Consider the following 19,627-nt stretch of genomic DNA (forward strand, 5'->3'; position numbering starts at 1 on the left):
TTGTTTTTCTATGCACACAGAAACCTGTAGCTTTAGTTTGAATTTTGTCCAATTAACTAAGTTTAGTGTTTTGTTCTTGCCTCAAGAACATTTCCCATATTTTTGAATGGTTTAATCAAACTTGTAGGGTCATTAAAAACAAATATCTCCTCCGGATATGATTTTTGGCCACTACTGTATAAAGAAACTTTATCTACTCACATTGTACGCATCAATAATAAGGTTGATAACATTGCTGGAGTTTGCTGAAAGCGTTCCCACTGCAGACTTTGGGATCAGGTTTTTAAGTTCCTGTGGAAAGGGGAAAACATTCATGAATCTTAAGCACAGGGACGCAGGGTGTTTGTTTTAAACACCAGACAGGAACTCTAAATTATGACTTTGCCGTCTGGATCATTCCAAGAGGAAAACTATCTTGGGGTTGTGGCTTTCCAAATACAGAGAAGTTTGGTTCAGGAGAGTTTCAGGCTCTCGGGAGTGAAATATTTGAGATGGCATTTCATTACACTGCAAAATAAATGCTTTTCTTACTTGTATTGTTGTCTTGTTTCGAGTCCAAATATCTAAAAATTCTTAAATCAAGATGCATTTACTAAATGAGTAAAATGCCATGAGATATTATGTCTTGTTTTCTAGGGAAATAAATCAAAATTAAGAGAGTGGTTGCTTAAAACAAGCAAAATGATCTGTCAAGGTTAATTCCAACAGAAACAAGATTATTTTTCTTACCCCATTGGTAGATAATTTAGCTTTTACATCGCATACATTCATCCATTTCTAACACATAGTCGTGTCTCTAGTTATGGATCTTTCAATGCAAGTCTATGGCATTTTTCCCATCTGTTTTATCATCCAGAAGATGAATATTATAAGTCTGATCACTTAGAAAAGTAATAGCATGCCTCCTCTCAGCCAGCCACAGGCTTTGAGGAATCATTCCTCCAACAATTACATGTTATGTGCTTAAATTAAACACGTAGCACTGAGGCTTTGATCAAATCCAGCTAGCACTGCTAACTTTCATAAGTTTTGACAAGTGTGGAAAGAGACTACAGACCTTTTCTTTGAGCAAGTACAAAAAAAAAGTTGAACAGGAGAAGAAACTACAGGCTCCAGATGGACAAAAATAGCGAGTGTTCTCGCTCATGCACACGCGCTTTCATACACATCATTAAGATAATCATCTATGGACTTACTTTGTAAACAGGCTGAAACTCTTCTGTAACTGCGAAGATGGTCTGGATGTTATTTTCGCTCAGTTTTTGAACTAGGTGGGCGATGGAGGGGTAATCCTAGTCAGGAAAGGACAGGAAAGATAAGAGTCGAACATCTAATACATCTGGTCTGAAAATCACCAGAAAACAGGACAAATTTGTCAATACATACATAATAATGGCTCATCGTGTACATGCCGTCTTTTAAGTGGCATTTCCCATCATTGGGAAGTACGATTCCACCGAGTTTGCCATCTCCGGCAAAATGAAAACCTGCGTCAGTAGAAAACACCAACAAACGGGTGACATTTCTCCAGCCAATGTGGTTCTGTGAGAGAGAGAGAGAGAGAGAGAGAGAGAGAGAGAGAGAGAGAGAGAGAGAGAGAGAGAGAGAAAACAGGAAGAAGGAGAAATATTAGGCCAAAGGATACAAAGATCGAGCAGAAAGTACAAAAACAGATTAGTCATCTAAAAGTAGAACTGTACTTTTATGATGAATAGATGCACTTTTATGATGATAGATGCACTTTTATGATGGACAGATGCACTTTTATGATGAATAGATGCACTTTTATGATGGATAGATGCACTTTTATGATGGATAGATGCACTTTTATGATGGACAGATGCACTTTTATGATGGACTGATGCACTTTTATGATGGACAGATGCACTTTTATGATGGACAGATGCACTTTTATGATGGACAGATGCACTTTTATGATGGACAGATGCACTTTTATGATGGATAGATGCACTTTTATGATGGAGAGATGCGCTTTTATGATGGATAGATTCACTTTTATGATGGATAGATGCACTTTTATGATGGACAGATGCACTTTTATGATGGATAGATGCACTTTTATGACGGATAGATGCACTTTTATGATGGACAGATGCACTTTTATGATGGACAGATGCACTTTTATGATGGATAGATGCACTTTTATGATGGACAGATGCACTTTTATGATGGACAGATGTACTTTTATGATGGACAGATGCACTTTTATGATGGACAGATGCACTTTTATGATGGACAGATGCACTTTTATGATGGACAGATGCGCTTTTATGATGGATAGATGCACTTTTATGATGGATAGATGTGCTTTTATGATGGATAGATGCACTTTTATGATGGACAGATGCACTTTTATGATGGACAGATGCGCTTTTATGATGATAGATGCACTTTTATGATGGATATGATGCACTTTTATGATGGATAGATGCACTTTTATGATGGATAGATGCACTTTTATGATGGACAGATGCACTTTTATGATGGACAGATGTACTTTTATGATGGATAGATGCACTTTTATGATGGACAGATGCACTTTTATGATGATAGATGCACTTTTATGATGGATAGATGCACTTTTATGATGATAGATGCACTTTTATGATGGACAGATGCACTTTTATGATGATAGATGCACTTTTATGATGGACAGATGCACTTTTATGATGGATAGATTCACTTTTATGATGGACAGATGCACTTTTATGATGGATAGATGCACTTTATGATGGATAGATGCACTTTTATGATGGACAGATGCACTTTTATGATGGATAGATGCACTTTTATGATGATAGATGCACTTTTATGATGGACAGATGCACTTTTATGATGGACAGATGCACTTTTATGATGGACAGATGCACTTTTATGATGGACAGATGCGCTTTTATGATGGACAGATGCACTTTTATGATGGACAGATGTACTTTTATGATGGACAGATGCACATTTATGATGGACAGATGCACTTTTATGATGGACAGATGCACTTTTATGATGGACAGATGCACTTTTATGATGGACAGATGCACTTTTATGATGAATAGATACACTTTTATGATGGACAGATGCACTTTTATGATGGACAGATGCACTTTTATGATGGACAGATGCACTTTTATGATGGATAGATTCACTTTTATGATGGACAGATGCACTTTTATGATGGACAGATGCACTTTTATGATGGATAGATTCACTTTTATGATGGACAGATGCACTTTTATGATGGATAGATGCACTTTTATGACGGATAGATGCACTTTTATGATGGACAGATGCACTTTTATGATGGACAGATGTACTTTTATGATGGACAGATGCACTTTTATGATGGATAGATTCACTTTTATGATGGACAAATGCACTTTTATGATGGACAGATGCACTTTTATGATGGACAGATGCACTTTTATGATGGACAGATGCACTTTTATGATGGACAGATGCACTTTTATGATGGACAGATGCACTTTTATGATGGATAGATTCACTTTTATGATGGACAGATGCACTTTTATGATGGATAGATGCACTTTTATGACGGATAGATGCACTTTTATGATGGACAGATGCACTTTTATGATGGACAGATGTACTTTTATGATGGACAGATGCACTTTTATGATGGATAGATTCACTTTTATGATGGACAAATGCACTTTTATGATGGACAGATGCACTTTTATGATGGACAGATGCACTTTTATGATGGACAGATGTACTTTTATGATGGACAGATGCACTTTTATGATGGATAGATTCACTTTTATGATGGACAGATGCACTTTTATGATGGACAGATGTACTTTTATGATGGACAGATGCACTTTTATGATGGATAGATTCACTTTTATGATGGACAGATGCACTTTTATGATGAATAGATACACTTTTATGATGGACAGATGCACTTTTATGATGGACAGATGCACTTTTATGATGGACAGATGCACTTTTATGATGGATAGATTCACTTTTATGATGGACAGATGCACTTTTATGATGGATAGATGCACTTTTATGACGGATAGATGCACTTTTATGATGGACAGATGCACTTTTATGATGGACAGATGTACTTTTATGATGGACAGATGCACTTTTATGATGGATAGATTCACTTTTATGATGGACAAATGCACTTTTATGATGGACAGATGCACTTTTATGATGGACAGATGCACTTTTATGATGGACAGATGTACTTTTATGATGGACAGATGCACTTTTATGATGGATAGATTCACTTTTATGATGGACAGATGCACTTTTATGATGGACAGATGTACTTTTATGATGGACAGATGCACTTTTATGATGGATAGATTCACTTTTATGATGGACAGATGCACTTTTATGATGGACAGATGCACTTTTATGATGAACAGATGCACTTTTATGATGGACAGATGCACTTTTATGATGGACAGATGTACTTTTATGATGGACAGATGCACTTTTATGATGGATAGATTCACTTTTATGATGGACAGATGCACTTTTATGATGGACAGATGCACTTTTATGATGGATAGATGCACTTTTATGACGGATAGATGCACTTTTATGATGGACAGATGCAGTTTTATGATGGATAGATGCACTTTTACGACGGATAGATGCACTTTTATGATGGATAGATGCACTTTTATGATGGACAGATGCACTTTTATGACGGATAGATGCACTTTTATGATGGATAGATGCACTTTTATGATGGATAGATGCACTTTTATGATGGACATATGCACTTTTATGATGGACAGATGCACTTTTATGATGGATAGATGCACTTGTATGACGGATAGATGCACTTTTATGATGGACAGATGCACTTTTATGATGGACAGATGCACTTTTATGATGGACAGATGCACTTTTATGACGGATAGATGCACTTTTATGATGGACAGATGCACTTTTATGATGGACAGATGCACTTTTATGATGAATAGATGCACTTTTATGATGGACAGATGCACTTTTATGATGGATAGATGCACTTTTATGATGGATAGATTCACTTTTATGATGGACAGATGCACTTTTATGATGGACAGATGCACTTTTATGATGGACAGATGCACTTTTATGATGGATAGATGCACTTTTATGATGGACAGATGCACTTTTATGATGGATAGATGCACTTTTATGACGGATAGATGCACTTTTATGATGGACAGATGCACTTTTATGATGGATAGATGCACTTTTATGACGGATAGATGCACTTTTATGATGGACAGATGCGCTTTTATGATGAATAGATGCGCTTTTATGATGGACAGATGTACTTTTATGATGGATAGATGCACTTTTATGACGGATACATTCACTTTTATGACGGAGAGATTCACTTTTATGACGGATAGATGCACTTTTGTCACGGATAGATGCACTTTTATGTTGAATAGATTCACTTTTATGATGGATAGATTCGCTTTTATGATGGATAGATTCACTTTTATGACGGATAGATTCACTTTTATCGAGGATAAATGCACTTTTATCATGGATAGATGCACTTTTATGATGATAGATGCACTTTTATAATGGATAGATGCACTTTTATCATGGATAGATGCACTTTTACGATGGATAGCTGCACTTTTACGATGGATAGCTGCACTTTGATCGTGGATAGATGTACTTTTATGATGGATAGATGCACTAATCGGTTTTGTAATTTCGTATTCACAGATAAACGGCATTTTGAGAATTGCGCCCAAGACCACCATTAAAGCAGTGCGTCTGAGGGGAGATCAGCAACCGTCAACAACAGAGTCAAAGTTAAAATAACTTACTATTATACTATTTCCCTTAAATAATCAACTTCATTTAACATAACAGCCATTAAAGCACAAATGAGATATGTTACATAAATGCTTAATATATATAGTTCAAACTTTGAGACAAAAAATTGAGACAAATCACAGAGTCACGTAATCCATCAAGTACTGTCCCAATAAAGACGTAAGTTTACATGAATTAAATAAAACATGAAAGAGTGCATGTCGGAAATAAAAGCGCTGAATTTTCTCTCTGTGTGTGTGAAGTGTGTTTTGTTTTTTGTGTATGCAAGGAGGGAGTGAATAGGTACAGTGCTGTTGTTATAATTGTCAAAAACAGGAATAAAACAATAAATATCGGTTCTGTATATCAGTTATCAGGCACATAAACATGCAAATGATCTGTATCGGTATCGATTATAAAAAAAACACTATTGGTCGTTTTCTAAAGGAAATAATGCGTTATTAATTGGCTTTAATATATCGGCTAAATTTTTTATATAGGCCGATAACGATAACATTAAAAATGAACCGATACAATAATGATATATCGTGTATCCCTACTTTATCAATAACGTAAAAACAGAGCAAACCCTCCTCCAGTTGTTTAATACTCACTCCACAGACCGCAACCTGCATGATAGCATCAAATCCTCCCTCGGGAGAGTCCAGGTTTCCAGATATCTGCTGTTTCCCCACCAGACTGTTGAACTGCTGGCCGTTGCTGGTGAGTTTCAGCACGTTCTTGTAGCTGAAGGGACTGGTGCAGTTCTGGTCCCCAGTGCAGGGGTTCAGGAGCTTGGCTGGAGTCGTGCTGATGTAAGGCATTACCGTCTTCTCCACGAAAGAGCCGAAACCTGTCAGGACAAAGGTTATTTTCGTAAACGAAAATTGAAACTAAGACTTAAACTATTTTTAAAACTAAACAAGTTTTTCCATTCGACTGCGCTACTTTTTCAATGTATGACCGTTGCGCTCAAGTATCGAGTCTTTTGCAGCGTATTGTGCTAAAACGCGGCACTCAAGTTAAAATAAGTTAAACTTTTAAAGGTGCATTGTGTAATATTTCTGAGGATCTATTGACAGAAATGCAATATAAGATCCATAACTATGTTTTCAGTGGTGTATAAAGACCTTGCATAATGAACCGTTATGTTTTTATAAGCTTAGAATGAGACATTTATATCTCCATAACCGCGGGCTCCCCCTTTTGTGGAGGTCGACATATTGTGTGGTCATGTTTCTAGCATAGCCGACAGCGAACACACAGCGCTAAAGAGCGCGTTTCGTCACTAGCTTGAAAAAGAAGTTTTCAGTGGTGTTTAAAGACCTTACTTAATGATCCGTTATATTTGTATTACCTTAGAATGAGCAGTTTCTGTCTACACACACCGCGGTTCCCTTACATTGAAATGTGTCGTCATGTTTCTACGGTGGCCCTAAACGGACAAACGCGTTTCGTTACTATGTTGCTCTTCGTGCAAGGAAGCAAGCTTAGTTCAGCGAATAAAACACTGACACAGTGATGAACAAGTAACAATAAAATTTGCAATAACATATAGTTTTACTGAATAATTAAGTAAACATAATTTCTTAATTTATCCTTGTAAAGAAAGCTCATTGCTGAACTGCTACTCTCTGCTGTCTCAGACGATGACATATTTTCCTGTCGGCCACCGTAACTTTTGTTGGTTGCAATTCGTAACCTCACCACTAGATGCCGCTAAAATCACACACTGCACCTTTAAAAGGCGTGCGCTTTTCCCCCATTCTAAAGCCCACGTGTTTTTTCCTTTTTTCAAAGCAAAACCGCTTTCTGTATGAACCAGGCGATGATACACAGGGCAACTTTTTGAGCAATGTTGCTGGACAATGTGGCCGAGCGATTGTTGCTTAGGCACTTTCCCATTGAGAATGGGCAACACATTTCTATCTGGATACATTAGATCGATCGTGGGCCCTTTGTCTCCCCTGATTGCCTGTTGACGGCAACATTGCTCAAAAAGTTGCCCAGTGTATAATCACCTACGAAGCAGAAATGGCCAAATACGTATTTCCATCATTTCTAGACCTTATGCAAATTCATCTGTATCTTAATTCCAGGTAAGATAACTATCTCATGTGAAACTAAACAAGACACCACACATATTAGACAAGATACCACACTGAGCAGAAAACGGAAAAAACTAATAGTTGTAAATAGTAAAACATGTCTAGCCCACAAGTAGATGTAGGTTTGTCAGAGAAGAAGTAAACTAAACGTCTGGTCTGAATAGAACACCTGAATATGAGTATAACTGTGAGTATATGATATTAAAAGATGCAATAGACAAAAAGCATACATGGATCAATACATGAATAATTTTTGACAGGATTAATCAAATAAATAACCATAAAATAATAATAATAATAATTATGGAAAGTGTTCTGTTAACTCTGAAATTTATAGGAAATTTGACAATGATACTAAAATAAAAAAACTATTTTAAAAATGCAAAACTATATAGCCTTTGTCCGGACATGAGCCAAGCTTGAAATTCATGCCTACTCGTGTCTCTAATGGCTTTGGTAGTGCGATGAAAGTTTTGATTAGGTCTTATTTTATCATTTTTAATTATCATTAGTCTGTTTTAATGGGGAAACTTAATATTCAACAATATTATTGATCTGCCTGCATTGACGCCACAATATGAGAACTAAACTGGACGATGACATCACCGTTTTCTCCAGAGCTGCTGTATAGATAAATTAACTAAATTAATAACTAATGATCTTTAAAATGAAAATGAACCATCACTGAACTGACTTAAGCTGGACTATGACACTGTTTTCTTCTAGATCTGCTGTACAGCCGAAACAAACTCTGTTGCATTATTTTCCTGTTATCACTGTAAAGCTGCTTTGAACAAACCTGTATTGTAATAAGTGCTTTATAAATAAATTTGACTTTACTTAATAATAATAATATTAAGACATCTTATGGAAAGATGTGGTTTGTTGGACATTTACAAGTACAGATGAACATATTTAAGTGTAAATAATTTAAACACATTAACTTTCATACTCTTTATATGAAATCTACTGTATCCTTGATAGATATTATAGGCTTTTTAATTAATGCATATATATTACACATATATAACAATGTTATTACATGTTTAATCCTATAACGCTTGATCCAATATCCACGTGATCAAAACACTGCTGATAAACTGTCGCATACAATCTACTACATGCCTAGCAAGTAAAAGTCTTTTAGTATAATAGTATAATCTCTGTACAATTATATACAAACATCCATCTTCAACTGGTGTCTTTTTTTGCCTTGAAATCTTTACTGATTTTTTTAAAGTAAAAGTAAGAAAAACGTTAGTAATATTTGAAGATGAACACTTACTGGACTGAAGGTTAACTTGATTATCCATACCAATTTTTTTTTAGAAAAATCATGTTCAAATGTGAGTCTCAAATATAATGAAGGTTTATTTGTTCATCTCTCAATCATCATTGCATTGTATTATATATGTTGACCCCACAATAACAAATAAAGAGAGATATAGAAGTGGCGACGGATATTGAAATTCATTTTAGGCAGGTTATTCTGCGTTCTGTTTCTATTGTGTCTCTATTTTTATATATTTTAGATTTGTCCTGTACAGCAAAGTGGTCAACTATTGTTGTGTTTAATTGTGCTATATAAAAGAATAAATTAAATGAAAGATCACATTGATTAACATTAATCTTGCTTTTTGGCCATATAAATATCAGCATCTGCACCAAATTGCATATTTTAGCTCAGTTTGTGTCTCTGAATGAAATTAATCTGTTTCTTTCGCACTATATCATACTATATGATGAGCCATAAAAGCCTAAAGTATCAAATATAATCTCAACAAAATAAAATATCCCCAACAAAAAACACATACGCAGACGTCACACTTTTTTCAACATTAAACTGTTCCATTATAAAAGATTTATTACGTCAGGTTTTACAGGGTTAAAACTAGTATCTAATAGAACCGAGGTTTTTAAAACAAAACTACCAGAGCGTTTCGTTTTGCGGCGTGATTTTATAAGACTCTCACCTATCCTGAAATCTGAGGTGATCTTGGACATTTCCTTCATCAAACTAGTCCCGAGATTCTTGACGTTCTCCAGGTCGTCCTTCATGGAGTAGGACAGGTCCATCAGGTAGTACAGGTCTATGGGATAGTCTTCAGCCCTCTTGAACTTCAGCTTGATATTTTGAGGTTCCCCTACAGAAATAACAATTCGTTCAAAAAACAAAAATGTGTATTCCCACAATTACTTGCGCAGATCAATAAACCCAAACGATTGTAAGTTATCATCAGGCACCAGATCTGAGTTTGAGGCTGAGTTTCTGAGGCTGGATCTGTGTAATGTCCTCGGGTCGAAGTTTCTCCGCTCCTTTCTTGCGGTGGGTCACTGCTTTGTTCTTGAGGATCTTTTGGGTGCCGTGAGGGTTTTCGATCTTGGTTTTCGAACATCCTCTTTTCTTGAGCGACTCCAGTTCATCGCAGCGCGCCGATGTCGGCTCTCCCTGTTTCAGAAACTCCTGTTGCGTGAGGAGAAAATATATGTGATTGGGTTAAGCATGTCAGATTACAAATAAGTGTTCAAAAGTTTTGGGTTGGTAGGATTTTTTAATGAGTTTGGAAGAAGTCTCTTCTGCTCACCAAAGCTGCATTTATTTGATCAAAAATACAGTTAAACCGTGAAATATTATTAGAATATAAAGCAGCTGTTTTCTATGTGAATATATAATAAAGTGTAATTTATTCCTGTGATCAAAGCTGAATTTTCAGCATCATTACTCCAGTCTTCAGTGTCACATGATCCTTCAGAAATCACTATAATATGATGCTCAAGAAACATTTCTTAATATTATCAATGTTGGAAACAGCTTCATATTTTTGTGGAAACGGTCATACATTTAATTTATTCTTTGATGAACAGAGAGTTCAAAAGAACAGCATTTATTTTGTAAATGTTTTTACTGCCATTTTTTTAAATCAATTTAATGCATCCTTGATGAATATTTATTTAAAAAAAAAAAAACTTTTTAATGCTAGTGTACGTTTCCATACAAAACATTTAATGAAGCATACAGTACTACTAAAAATATAAAAATCATATAATAAATAGAACATTTTAGAAAAGAAAATCATCTTAAAGTTAATTAATCTAAAGAAACAAATATTGTGAATACACAAACGAAATACACTTAAAATCTAATTAGTAAATTAATAAGACAATAGTAATGACATCATCACTGTCCTCTGGTTCCTGCAGTGCCTGTTTGTGGATCTAATGATTCCATAATCTTTATTAATCTTTATCTTTATAATTATTGATGCCTGAAACTCCTCATAAAGAATAATATAAGCACAAACTCAAGCATCACCACGATCTTTCCATGAGGAATGAGATTTCCAAATACGAATGGAATGGCAACACTTATCCGCCATTACTGTTCCTGGCAAATCTGCCATAACTATTAATATCAAATGATGTAGTTTGAGTCACATCATGTCTGTTTGGTCATACAACTGAATTATAAAGGCAATATCATGGTCTGAATATATCAGTACAGCTGTGATTATGAGTGTGATGATGCTGCACAAACATATCAGGGCAATAAATGTGTTTGTTTCAGCGATGGAGAGTTAAAGCATTGTAACGCTACTCACGGTATCAGTGCACCATCCACATTTAGCCCCCACTTGTATGCACTCGCCACAGGATAAAGCGTTGGCTTTGATGCACTCGTTGCCCTCTGCAGAACACAGGAGACACAGCGTTTTAAATCTGGCCAGAGATTCGTTCACATTGCTCTGGCTTACAGTCACTGGAGCCAGAGACCACTACTGTTTTCCATTAAGGATAAGGACAGTATTTAACTGTCCAACCTCAAAACAAACCCAGCGCTTATTAATTCTGATGGAGTCAGAAAGAGTTACAGCATTTCAAGCTTCGGTGATCTGAAAAGTCCACATTACCTTGCTGTGCACGACTGCAACAAATGATCCCTAATAATGTTGATATGAAAAGTAGCTTCAGGTCCATCTAGAACAAAAAGACAAAAACCATCAGCGGTGGATTCACTTTCAAAACAAGCACAGTTTATTCTGGGAAACAATGAATGTGGTAACATCTAAGCTATTTATTTGAATATATTATATCACTTACAATATATAAATATATTATGTATTATGACTGAATAAAAGCATCATCATTGGGCTATGGCAATAAAAATATTTTTTTATTTTAAGGGTTAGAAAATAGATCCTTATGGTATCAATGACAGTTTTAGTGAGCAGGATCTTTAAAATAACTTGACAACTACAGAGCCAACTCTCACGCTTTCGCCGTGTGACGCACGGTTTTGCCTGTTTTCACACGCACTCACGCCACACATCCATTTTCTCACGCAGAGAAAAATTGCGAAGCAAATTGGACACTGACACCGCAACAGACAAGATAGAGGAGGTTACTTTTGTAATTATATTACGAAATTCAAACAATACCGTTTTTGCGTTTTTAAATGTGACATGACAGATAGCTAGCGCCTTGCGGCACGTGAACCGATAGCCTCATTAACCCCCAAAATCTCACTCCAAGCTAAACTCAAAAGTTGGCAGCTCTGCAACTACATAAATAGCATTCTATATATGACTATGATAATCAATGCCATGTTATATATCAAGGTGTCACAGTGTCTGGTTGTGTTTCCCTTGTTTGTCACTAGAGGTCTTCGTTTTCACAGTGTCTTTCACATTTGACTTCATTTCCCAGCATTCTGTCTGTCACTCATCAGTTCATTGCACTCAGCTGTTTCCCATCACCTTGTTAGATTGTGTGTATAAATACCCTGTCTGTTTTAGTATTTGTTACAGATTCCTTGTTTTGTGTCACACATCTTCAGGTCTGTTATTGTTCAAGTTCCTGTTTTGTTTCTTGTTTTTACGGCTTTATTTTGATTTTGACCCCTGCATGTTGACGACGAGTTTGGATTACCCTTTATTAAACTACTTCTCATGGATTCTCTGCTTCCCGTGTGCATCGTGACACAAGGGATATAGTTAAAACAGTTTCTATCAGTTATAAAAATTTCACACTTTGAAAATGGTTATTTTAAGAGCCGATCACTGAATAGTTCATTGGGGAAGCAAAAATGGTTCTTCTATGGTAAAAACCCCCTTTGGAACCTTTATTTTTAATAGTTAAAATTGCACTTTTTTACTCTTTCCAGTGCACTCTTAAAAATAACGAATCCCGGTTCTCTTTGGATAAGGGATAGTTAAACTCATTAAGAAATGAGTTAATGAATAAAGCTTCTTTATTGTCATCTATGGTTCCATGAAGAACAGAACATTAAACATGCATAACTCTTAAAAATGAAGGGGGTTTTTACAGCAATGGCAAAGGGAGTCAGCACTATTTCTGTCCTGGGAAAGAGACACTAGGAAACGGTGAATTATGGCTATGAGAGACGGTATTTAAATTAGCCCTGCAGCGGTTCCTCTTTCAGGAGCTGAGAATAGATGAAGGTTTATGACCTCCCGTGAATTTAAGGTCATCACTCTGAAAATATGAGCAACAAAACATCTTTTTCAGCATTTCAAGGTCAGATCAAGTAGAGATACACTCTTAAAAATTCTTTATTGGAAATTATCGTTCCATAAACAACGTTTAACATAGAGCCTTTCAATTCCACAAAATGTTTTGTTTTTTTTTAATCTAAAGAACCTTTTCCACTATAAAGAACCTTTGTCCATCGAAAAGTTTCCATGGATGTTAAAGTTTCTTCATGAAACCACTGATGCTAATAAACAACTTTTATTTTTAATAGTGTATAGTGGTAAAAGGTTCTTTAGACTATTTGAATGTTCTTCACACTTTTAAGAACTGAACACTGAGAGGTTCTTTGAGGTATTGTATGCCATTGCTGTAAAAAAAACCCTTTTTGGATTTTTATTTTGAAGAGTGTAGTTCAAGGCACAACACAATTCTATACACAATGATATATATATATATATATATATATATATATATATATATATATATATATATATATATATATATATATATATAACGATTATAAAATGCATGTGGACACTAGTCATGTGTTCAGTATATTTCCAGTAACACTGGCTCACATTGATCTGTCATTAGATCAGAGCACTTCTACTTGCTGAAAGCTGTGTGTCCTGCAGGTAAAGCATTATTGATCAGTGTGTCCCATGAGACTTTGTGTTGCGTCTGGTTAATAAATGATCCTCTGTTTGGCTCCACGAGTCAGTGAGGGGCTGAGAGAAGCACTTTGCAAGCGCTGATGTCTTCAGTAATCAGTGAAATCTATTCAAAAGTATAAGCGGTTAATGTTATTACAGTAGTGCTAAAATATGTTTCCTTAATTTGAAGTAAGAGGGTTTGACAAATACTGTTTTCTCTCATTTGCATTTATTCATTTAGCTGACGCTTTTATACAAAGCGACTTACAATTGCTATATTTCAGAGGTTGCACGCCTCTGGAGCAACTAGGGGTTAAGTGTCTTGATCAGGGACACATTGGTGTCTCACAGTGGATTCGAACCCGGGTCTCTCACACCAAAGGCATGTATCTTATCCACTGCGCCATCACCATCTCCTAATAAGAGTGCCCATCACTTTAGGAACATAAGCACTGTAAAAAAAGTTGCTTCCTTAAATTTTTAAGTACAATCAACTTGGATGTTTAAGTCATATCAACTTAAAATACATTAAAATGCCTTTAAAAAATGAATTGAATCTTGTATAACGTATAAAAAAAAGTTACAATTGCTTAACTTATATTGATGAGTTAAAGCAATGTAGAAACATGTTGTCATAACGTATTGACCATATCCTTTTTTACAGTATGGCATATAAACGCTCTCAATAAGCTTCATGAGATCTTTAATATATGACCAAATGACTCACACAATATTTTAACATACACAGCATAATAAAACTGTAGTGTAATGATTTGAAAGACGTTCTGGCTGCCACCAAAAACTACAAATAGTATATCATTATCCAAAAGTGTTGACATACTCTTCACATAATACTGGTTTGATGTAAGAAACGTCTAATGCAAGTGAGCTTCCTCTAAATTACACAGATGTCAATGATAGTCCTAAAGAAATCACACACATAACCAGTGCTGTTACGGCTACTGGAAACAGAAATAGAGTCCAGGCTGAAGCTGGAACAGCCTTTTACTTCCCTGCTGAATGTGATGCATGTGGTTTCCATTAAATGCAATGGGCAGAGATGATGAGGTTCAGAGGAACTCCAGCCTTTAAACACTGAAGTGAAACACTGAAACACTGAGACACTGAGGCACTGAGGCACTGAGACAATGAGACACTGAGGCACTGAGACACAGACACTGAGACACTGAGACACTGAGGCACTGAGACTCAGACACTGAGACACTGAGACACAGACAGTGAGACACTGAGACACTGGGACACTGAGACACTGGGACACTGAGACACTGAGGCACTGAGACACTGAGGCACTGAGACACTGAGGCACTGAGACACTGAGGCACTGAGACACTGAGGCACTGAGACACTGAGGCACTGAGACACAGACCCTGAGACACTGGGACACTGGGACACTGAGGCACTGAGGCACTGAGACACAGACCCTGAGACACTGGGACACTGGGACACTGAGGCACTGAGACTCAGACACTGAGACACTGAGACACTGAGACACTGAGACACAGACAGTGAGACACTGAGACACTGGGACACTGGGACACTGGGACACTGAGACACTGAGGCACTGAGACACTGAGGCACTGAGACACTGAGGCACTGAGACACTGAGGCACTGAGACACTGAGGCACTGAGACACAGACCCTGAGACACTGGGACACTGGGACACAGACACTGAGGCACTGAGACACTGAGGCACTGAGACACTGGGACACTGAGACACTGAGGCACTGAGACACTGAGGCACTGAGACACTATGGCACTGAGACACAGACCCTGAGACACTGGGACACTGGGACACAGACACTGAGGCATTGAGGCACTGAGACACTGGGACACTGAGACACTGGGACACTGAGACACTGAGGCACTGAGACACTGAGGCACTGAGACACAGACCCTGAGACACTGGGACACTGGGACACAGACACTGAGGCATTGAGGCACTGAGACACTGAGACACTGAGACACTGAGACACTGAGACACTGAGACACTGAGGCACTGAGACACAGACCCTGAGACACTGGGACACTGGGACACAGACACTGAGGCATTGAGGCACTGAGACACTGAGACACTGAGACACTGGGACACTGAGACACTGTGACACTGAGACACGGGGACACTGGGACAATGGGGCACTGAGGCACTGAGACACTGGGACACTGGGACACTGAGACACTGAGGCACTGAGACACTGAGGCACTGAGACACTGGGACACTGGGACACTGAGGCACTGAGACACTGAGGCACTGAGACACTGTGACACTGAGACACGGGGACACTGGGACAATGGGGCACTGAGGCACTGAGACACTGGGACACTGGGACACAGACACTGAGGCATTGAGGCACTGAGACACTGAGGCACTGGGACACTGGGACACTGAGACACTGGGACACTGAGGCACTGAGACACTGGGACACTGAGACACTGAGACACTGAGACATTGAGACACTGGGACACTGAGGCACTGATGACACTGAGACACTGAGACACTGAAACACTGATGACACTGGGACACTGAGACACTGGGACACTGAGACACTGAGACACTGGGATACTGAAACACTGAGACACTGAGACACTGAGACACTGAAACAATGATGACACTGAACACTGATGACACTGAAACACTGATAACACTTGTAAGAGATGGCACAGTGGTCAGAGAGAATAACTTTAAACAAGCTGGACAGAGGTTCAGAGGATCCCCAAAAGGTGGTTTATTATGATGAAAAAGTTAAAAACTAAATATTTACATGGTCACATACTGAAATACAAACAACTGAACAAAACAAAACTGAAACAATGTGCAAAGAAAGGCTACGGCAGATAATTTGGTCCAATTTGCAACAGGGTCTTACCTTTGGCCTTAAACAAACCAAGACTGACCTGATAAGCTCTACAGCTCCCTATTTATATGGGCTAAGTCCACCCTCGGCCTGTACCAAATGACCAAGCAAGGACCAAACATACAATACATTATACAGAAAAATCAAAATAATGAAACACTAACATATTCTCAAATAACACTGTGTAAACCCATGGGTACTTGACCACAGACAGAAAACAAAAAACAAAAAAAGGAAATGAAAAGGAAAGAATTGTTTAGCTGCTATTCCCCCTCCTCCAGACAAAACTAGAAATGGTTCATTCCAATTAGGGGCATGCTAATGCTACAAAAACCTGTTTGAGTCAGATGGACTGTTTGATGGTGCAGCATGAGCCTAGAAGGCTCAACAGTCAAAACAAAGTTTTGGGGGGAATTCTTACAAGAAATAAAAAGTAGGCTTAATTCTGACTGCAATTAAACTGGGTTGTGAAGTAAAAAAAACATGAACAACATGTTGGGGCAAACAGACAAAAATAAATAAATTATATATATATATCAGACTAACTTCAAATAGGGAACACAATTACACAACACCATTCAAATTAAAAAGATGGTAAATGCCGGCATAATCAGGTAGTGATGTGTGCATGTGTGTCAAGTCCATGTAATTAATTTCCCCCCCTTTCTCCAGACACCTCATGTCCGTGAAAGGTAGTCAGAAGTACAGTTTTGGGTGCCTGATCTATAAAGGATTTAAAAATCAAATGGTTGTATAGCTTTAAACCATCTTGTAATTCTAGAATTAGTTTCTCTCATTTGACCCAACCAGGACAGGGCCCGCTGATCAGTTTCCAGTCTAAATTTGCGGCCCAGCAAATAATAACGTAGGGTGTCCAGGGTCCATTTGATAGCCAAACACTCCTTCTCCACCGTAGAGTACCTAGACTCATGGGGAAGGAGCTTCCTACTTATGTAAGCCACCGGTCTTAGTTGTCCTGACTTCCCCTGCAACAAAACGACTCCAATGCCATGCTCGGTGTCGGTCAAGCATCGGTTTGTACAGTAAAAGCCTGTTCAAAATCAGGACTCTGCAGTATTGGCTCTTTGCAGAGTGTCTTATAAGCCCTGGAAAGCAAGTTCACATTAATCGGTCCAAACCACCTTGTTTGGATTGTCCTTCTTAGTGAGAGTGGTCAGTGCAGCAGCTTGAGCAGAAAAGTTTGGTAAAACCCGTCTATACCACCCACTTAGCCCAAGGAAGGGAACTGTTTCTTAGTCTGTGACCTTCCAGCAGACTTAACAGCCTCAATTTTGCTGACTTGAGGTCGAATCACTCCATGACCCAGAACGAATCCCAGATACTGTGTTTCTCGTTTGGGCAAAAGGCACTTGTCAGGGCGAAGGGTGAGGCCTGCACTTTTAATCCTCCCTAGAACATCCTTCAGGTGAAGCAGATGTTCTTCCCATGATTAGCTATAGACGACAATGTCATCTAGATAGGCAGCTGCGTACCCCTCGGTACCTCGCATGAGCTGATCCATCATTTGTTGGAAGGTGGACGGTGCACCATGGATTCCAAAAGGTAGTACACGGAAATGGAAGTGTCCAAATGGTGTTCAGAAGGCTGTCACTTACAGACTCTCTGGGGTCAACGGGACCTTACATAGGTCTAGGGTGCTGATGTACTTAGCTCGTCCCAGTCGTTCCACAAGGTCATCTACCCTGGACATGGGATAGGAGTCGAACTTACTGACGCAGTTTACCTTGGACCGAAAGTCCAAGCAGAAACGAAGACTGCCATCCTTCTTGGGCACCAAGATGACTGGACTACTCCACTCACTGGCAGATGGCTCTATGTCCCCCAGACTCTGCATGGTTTCCAACTCATCTTTAAAGACAGGCAAGAGTCGTTCTGGTATTCTGTAAACAGGTTGGCGAATGGATTTAGAACTGTGTATGTTAATGTGGTGTGATACCACGTTGGTCAGACCAGGTGTCTCTTTAAATAGACCTGGTGGTATAAGGTCCAGTAATTGCTGTTTCTTATGTTCTGACAGTTGGCTCAAGTCCAGTTGAGCAGATTAGCGAGGAACAGGGAAGTATTATTCCTCTACTTCCTCTTCGTCCTCCACTGTTTGGATGGACAAGGTTTGCTCTGGACTTGATTCACTAGTGACAGTTGGAGAAACAGAGGATGGAGGACGTACATGCCATCTTTTTAGTAGATTAACATGAAATGTCTGCAATGGCTTACTTCTAGATGGAATGTAAACTTCATAGCTGACTGGGCCTACCTCCCATTGAACCCAGTAAGGGCCCTGCCACTTGCCCAGTAGCTTGTTTTCTGAAGTAGGCAAAAGTCACAATACCTCATCTCCTTCTTCAAAGCTGCGGGTTCTGGCTGTTTGATCATACCATTCCTTTTGACATGCTTGTTTCTGAAGGAGGTTTTTCCGAGCCATAGCTGTAGTTTTCTCCAACTGTTCTCTCATCTTCAGGACATAAGAAATAATGTTTATTTGACCTGGCTTTTCTGATGCTTCCCAGGCCACTCGTAAAACATCAAGAGGACCTCTGACTGGGTGAGTGTACAGGAGTCCAAAGGAGAAAAGGAGTAACTCTGTTCTATCTCCATGTACGATGACAATGGAAATGGTTTCATCCTCATTCCATATATCTCTAGGGATGAACTGAG

At 38.3% G+C, this 19,627-nt stretch overlaps 1 protein-coding gene across 1 annotated transcript; it reads right to left on the reverse strand.

The window, feature by feature from the left end:
• Positions 1-17: 17 nt before the first annotated feature.
• Positions 18-11,909, reverse strand: LOC143713976 (integrin beta-1-like). The gene is made up of 8 exons (XM_077204901.1): positions 11,843-11,909; positions 11,534-11,619; positions 10,179-10,398; positions 9,908-10,078; positions 6,441-6,679; positions 1,387-1,542; positions 1,197-1,292; positions 18-291 (listed from the first exon to the last, which is right to left on the reverse strand). Exons 1-8 carry the CDS (start codon positions 11,907-11,909, stop codon positions 190-192), a joined length of 1,137 nt encoding a protein of 378 aa, XP_077061016.1. The 3' UTR covers positions 18-189.
• Positions 11,910-19,627: the final 7,718 nt, after the last annotated feature.

The sequence above is a fragment of the Siphateles boraxobius genome, unplaced genomic scaffold, assembly GCF_051911475.1.
Source record: "Siphateles boraxobius isolate OS27281-9 unplaced genomic scaffold, OSU_SipBor_1 526, whole genome shotgun sequence".
Lineage (NCBI taxonomy): Eukaryota > Metazoa > Chordata > Actinopteri > Cypriniformes > Leuciscidae > Siphateles > Siphateles boraxobius.

What these genes read in the sequence shown, in the direction of transcription:
- LOC143713976 (XM_077204901.1), bottom strand. Translation starts at nt 11,909, where the DNA reads ATGGACCTGAAGCTACTTTTCATATCAACATTATTAGGGATCATTTGT. An exon ending in CACCTCAGATTTCAGGATAG is followed by an intron (nt 6,680 to 9,907) that starts GTGAGAGTCTTA and finishes TTGTCCTGACAG; the next exon opens with GTTTCGGCTCTTTCGTGGAG. An exon ending in TGCAGGTTGCGGTCTGTGGA is followed by an intron (nt 1,543 to 6,440) that starts GTGAGTATTAAA and finishes TCTCTCTCACAG; the next exon opens with AACCACATTGGCTGGAGAAA.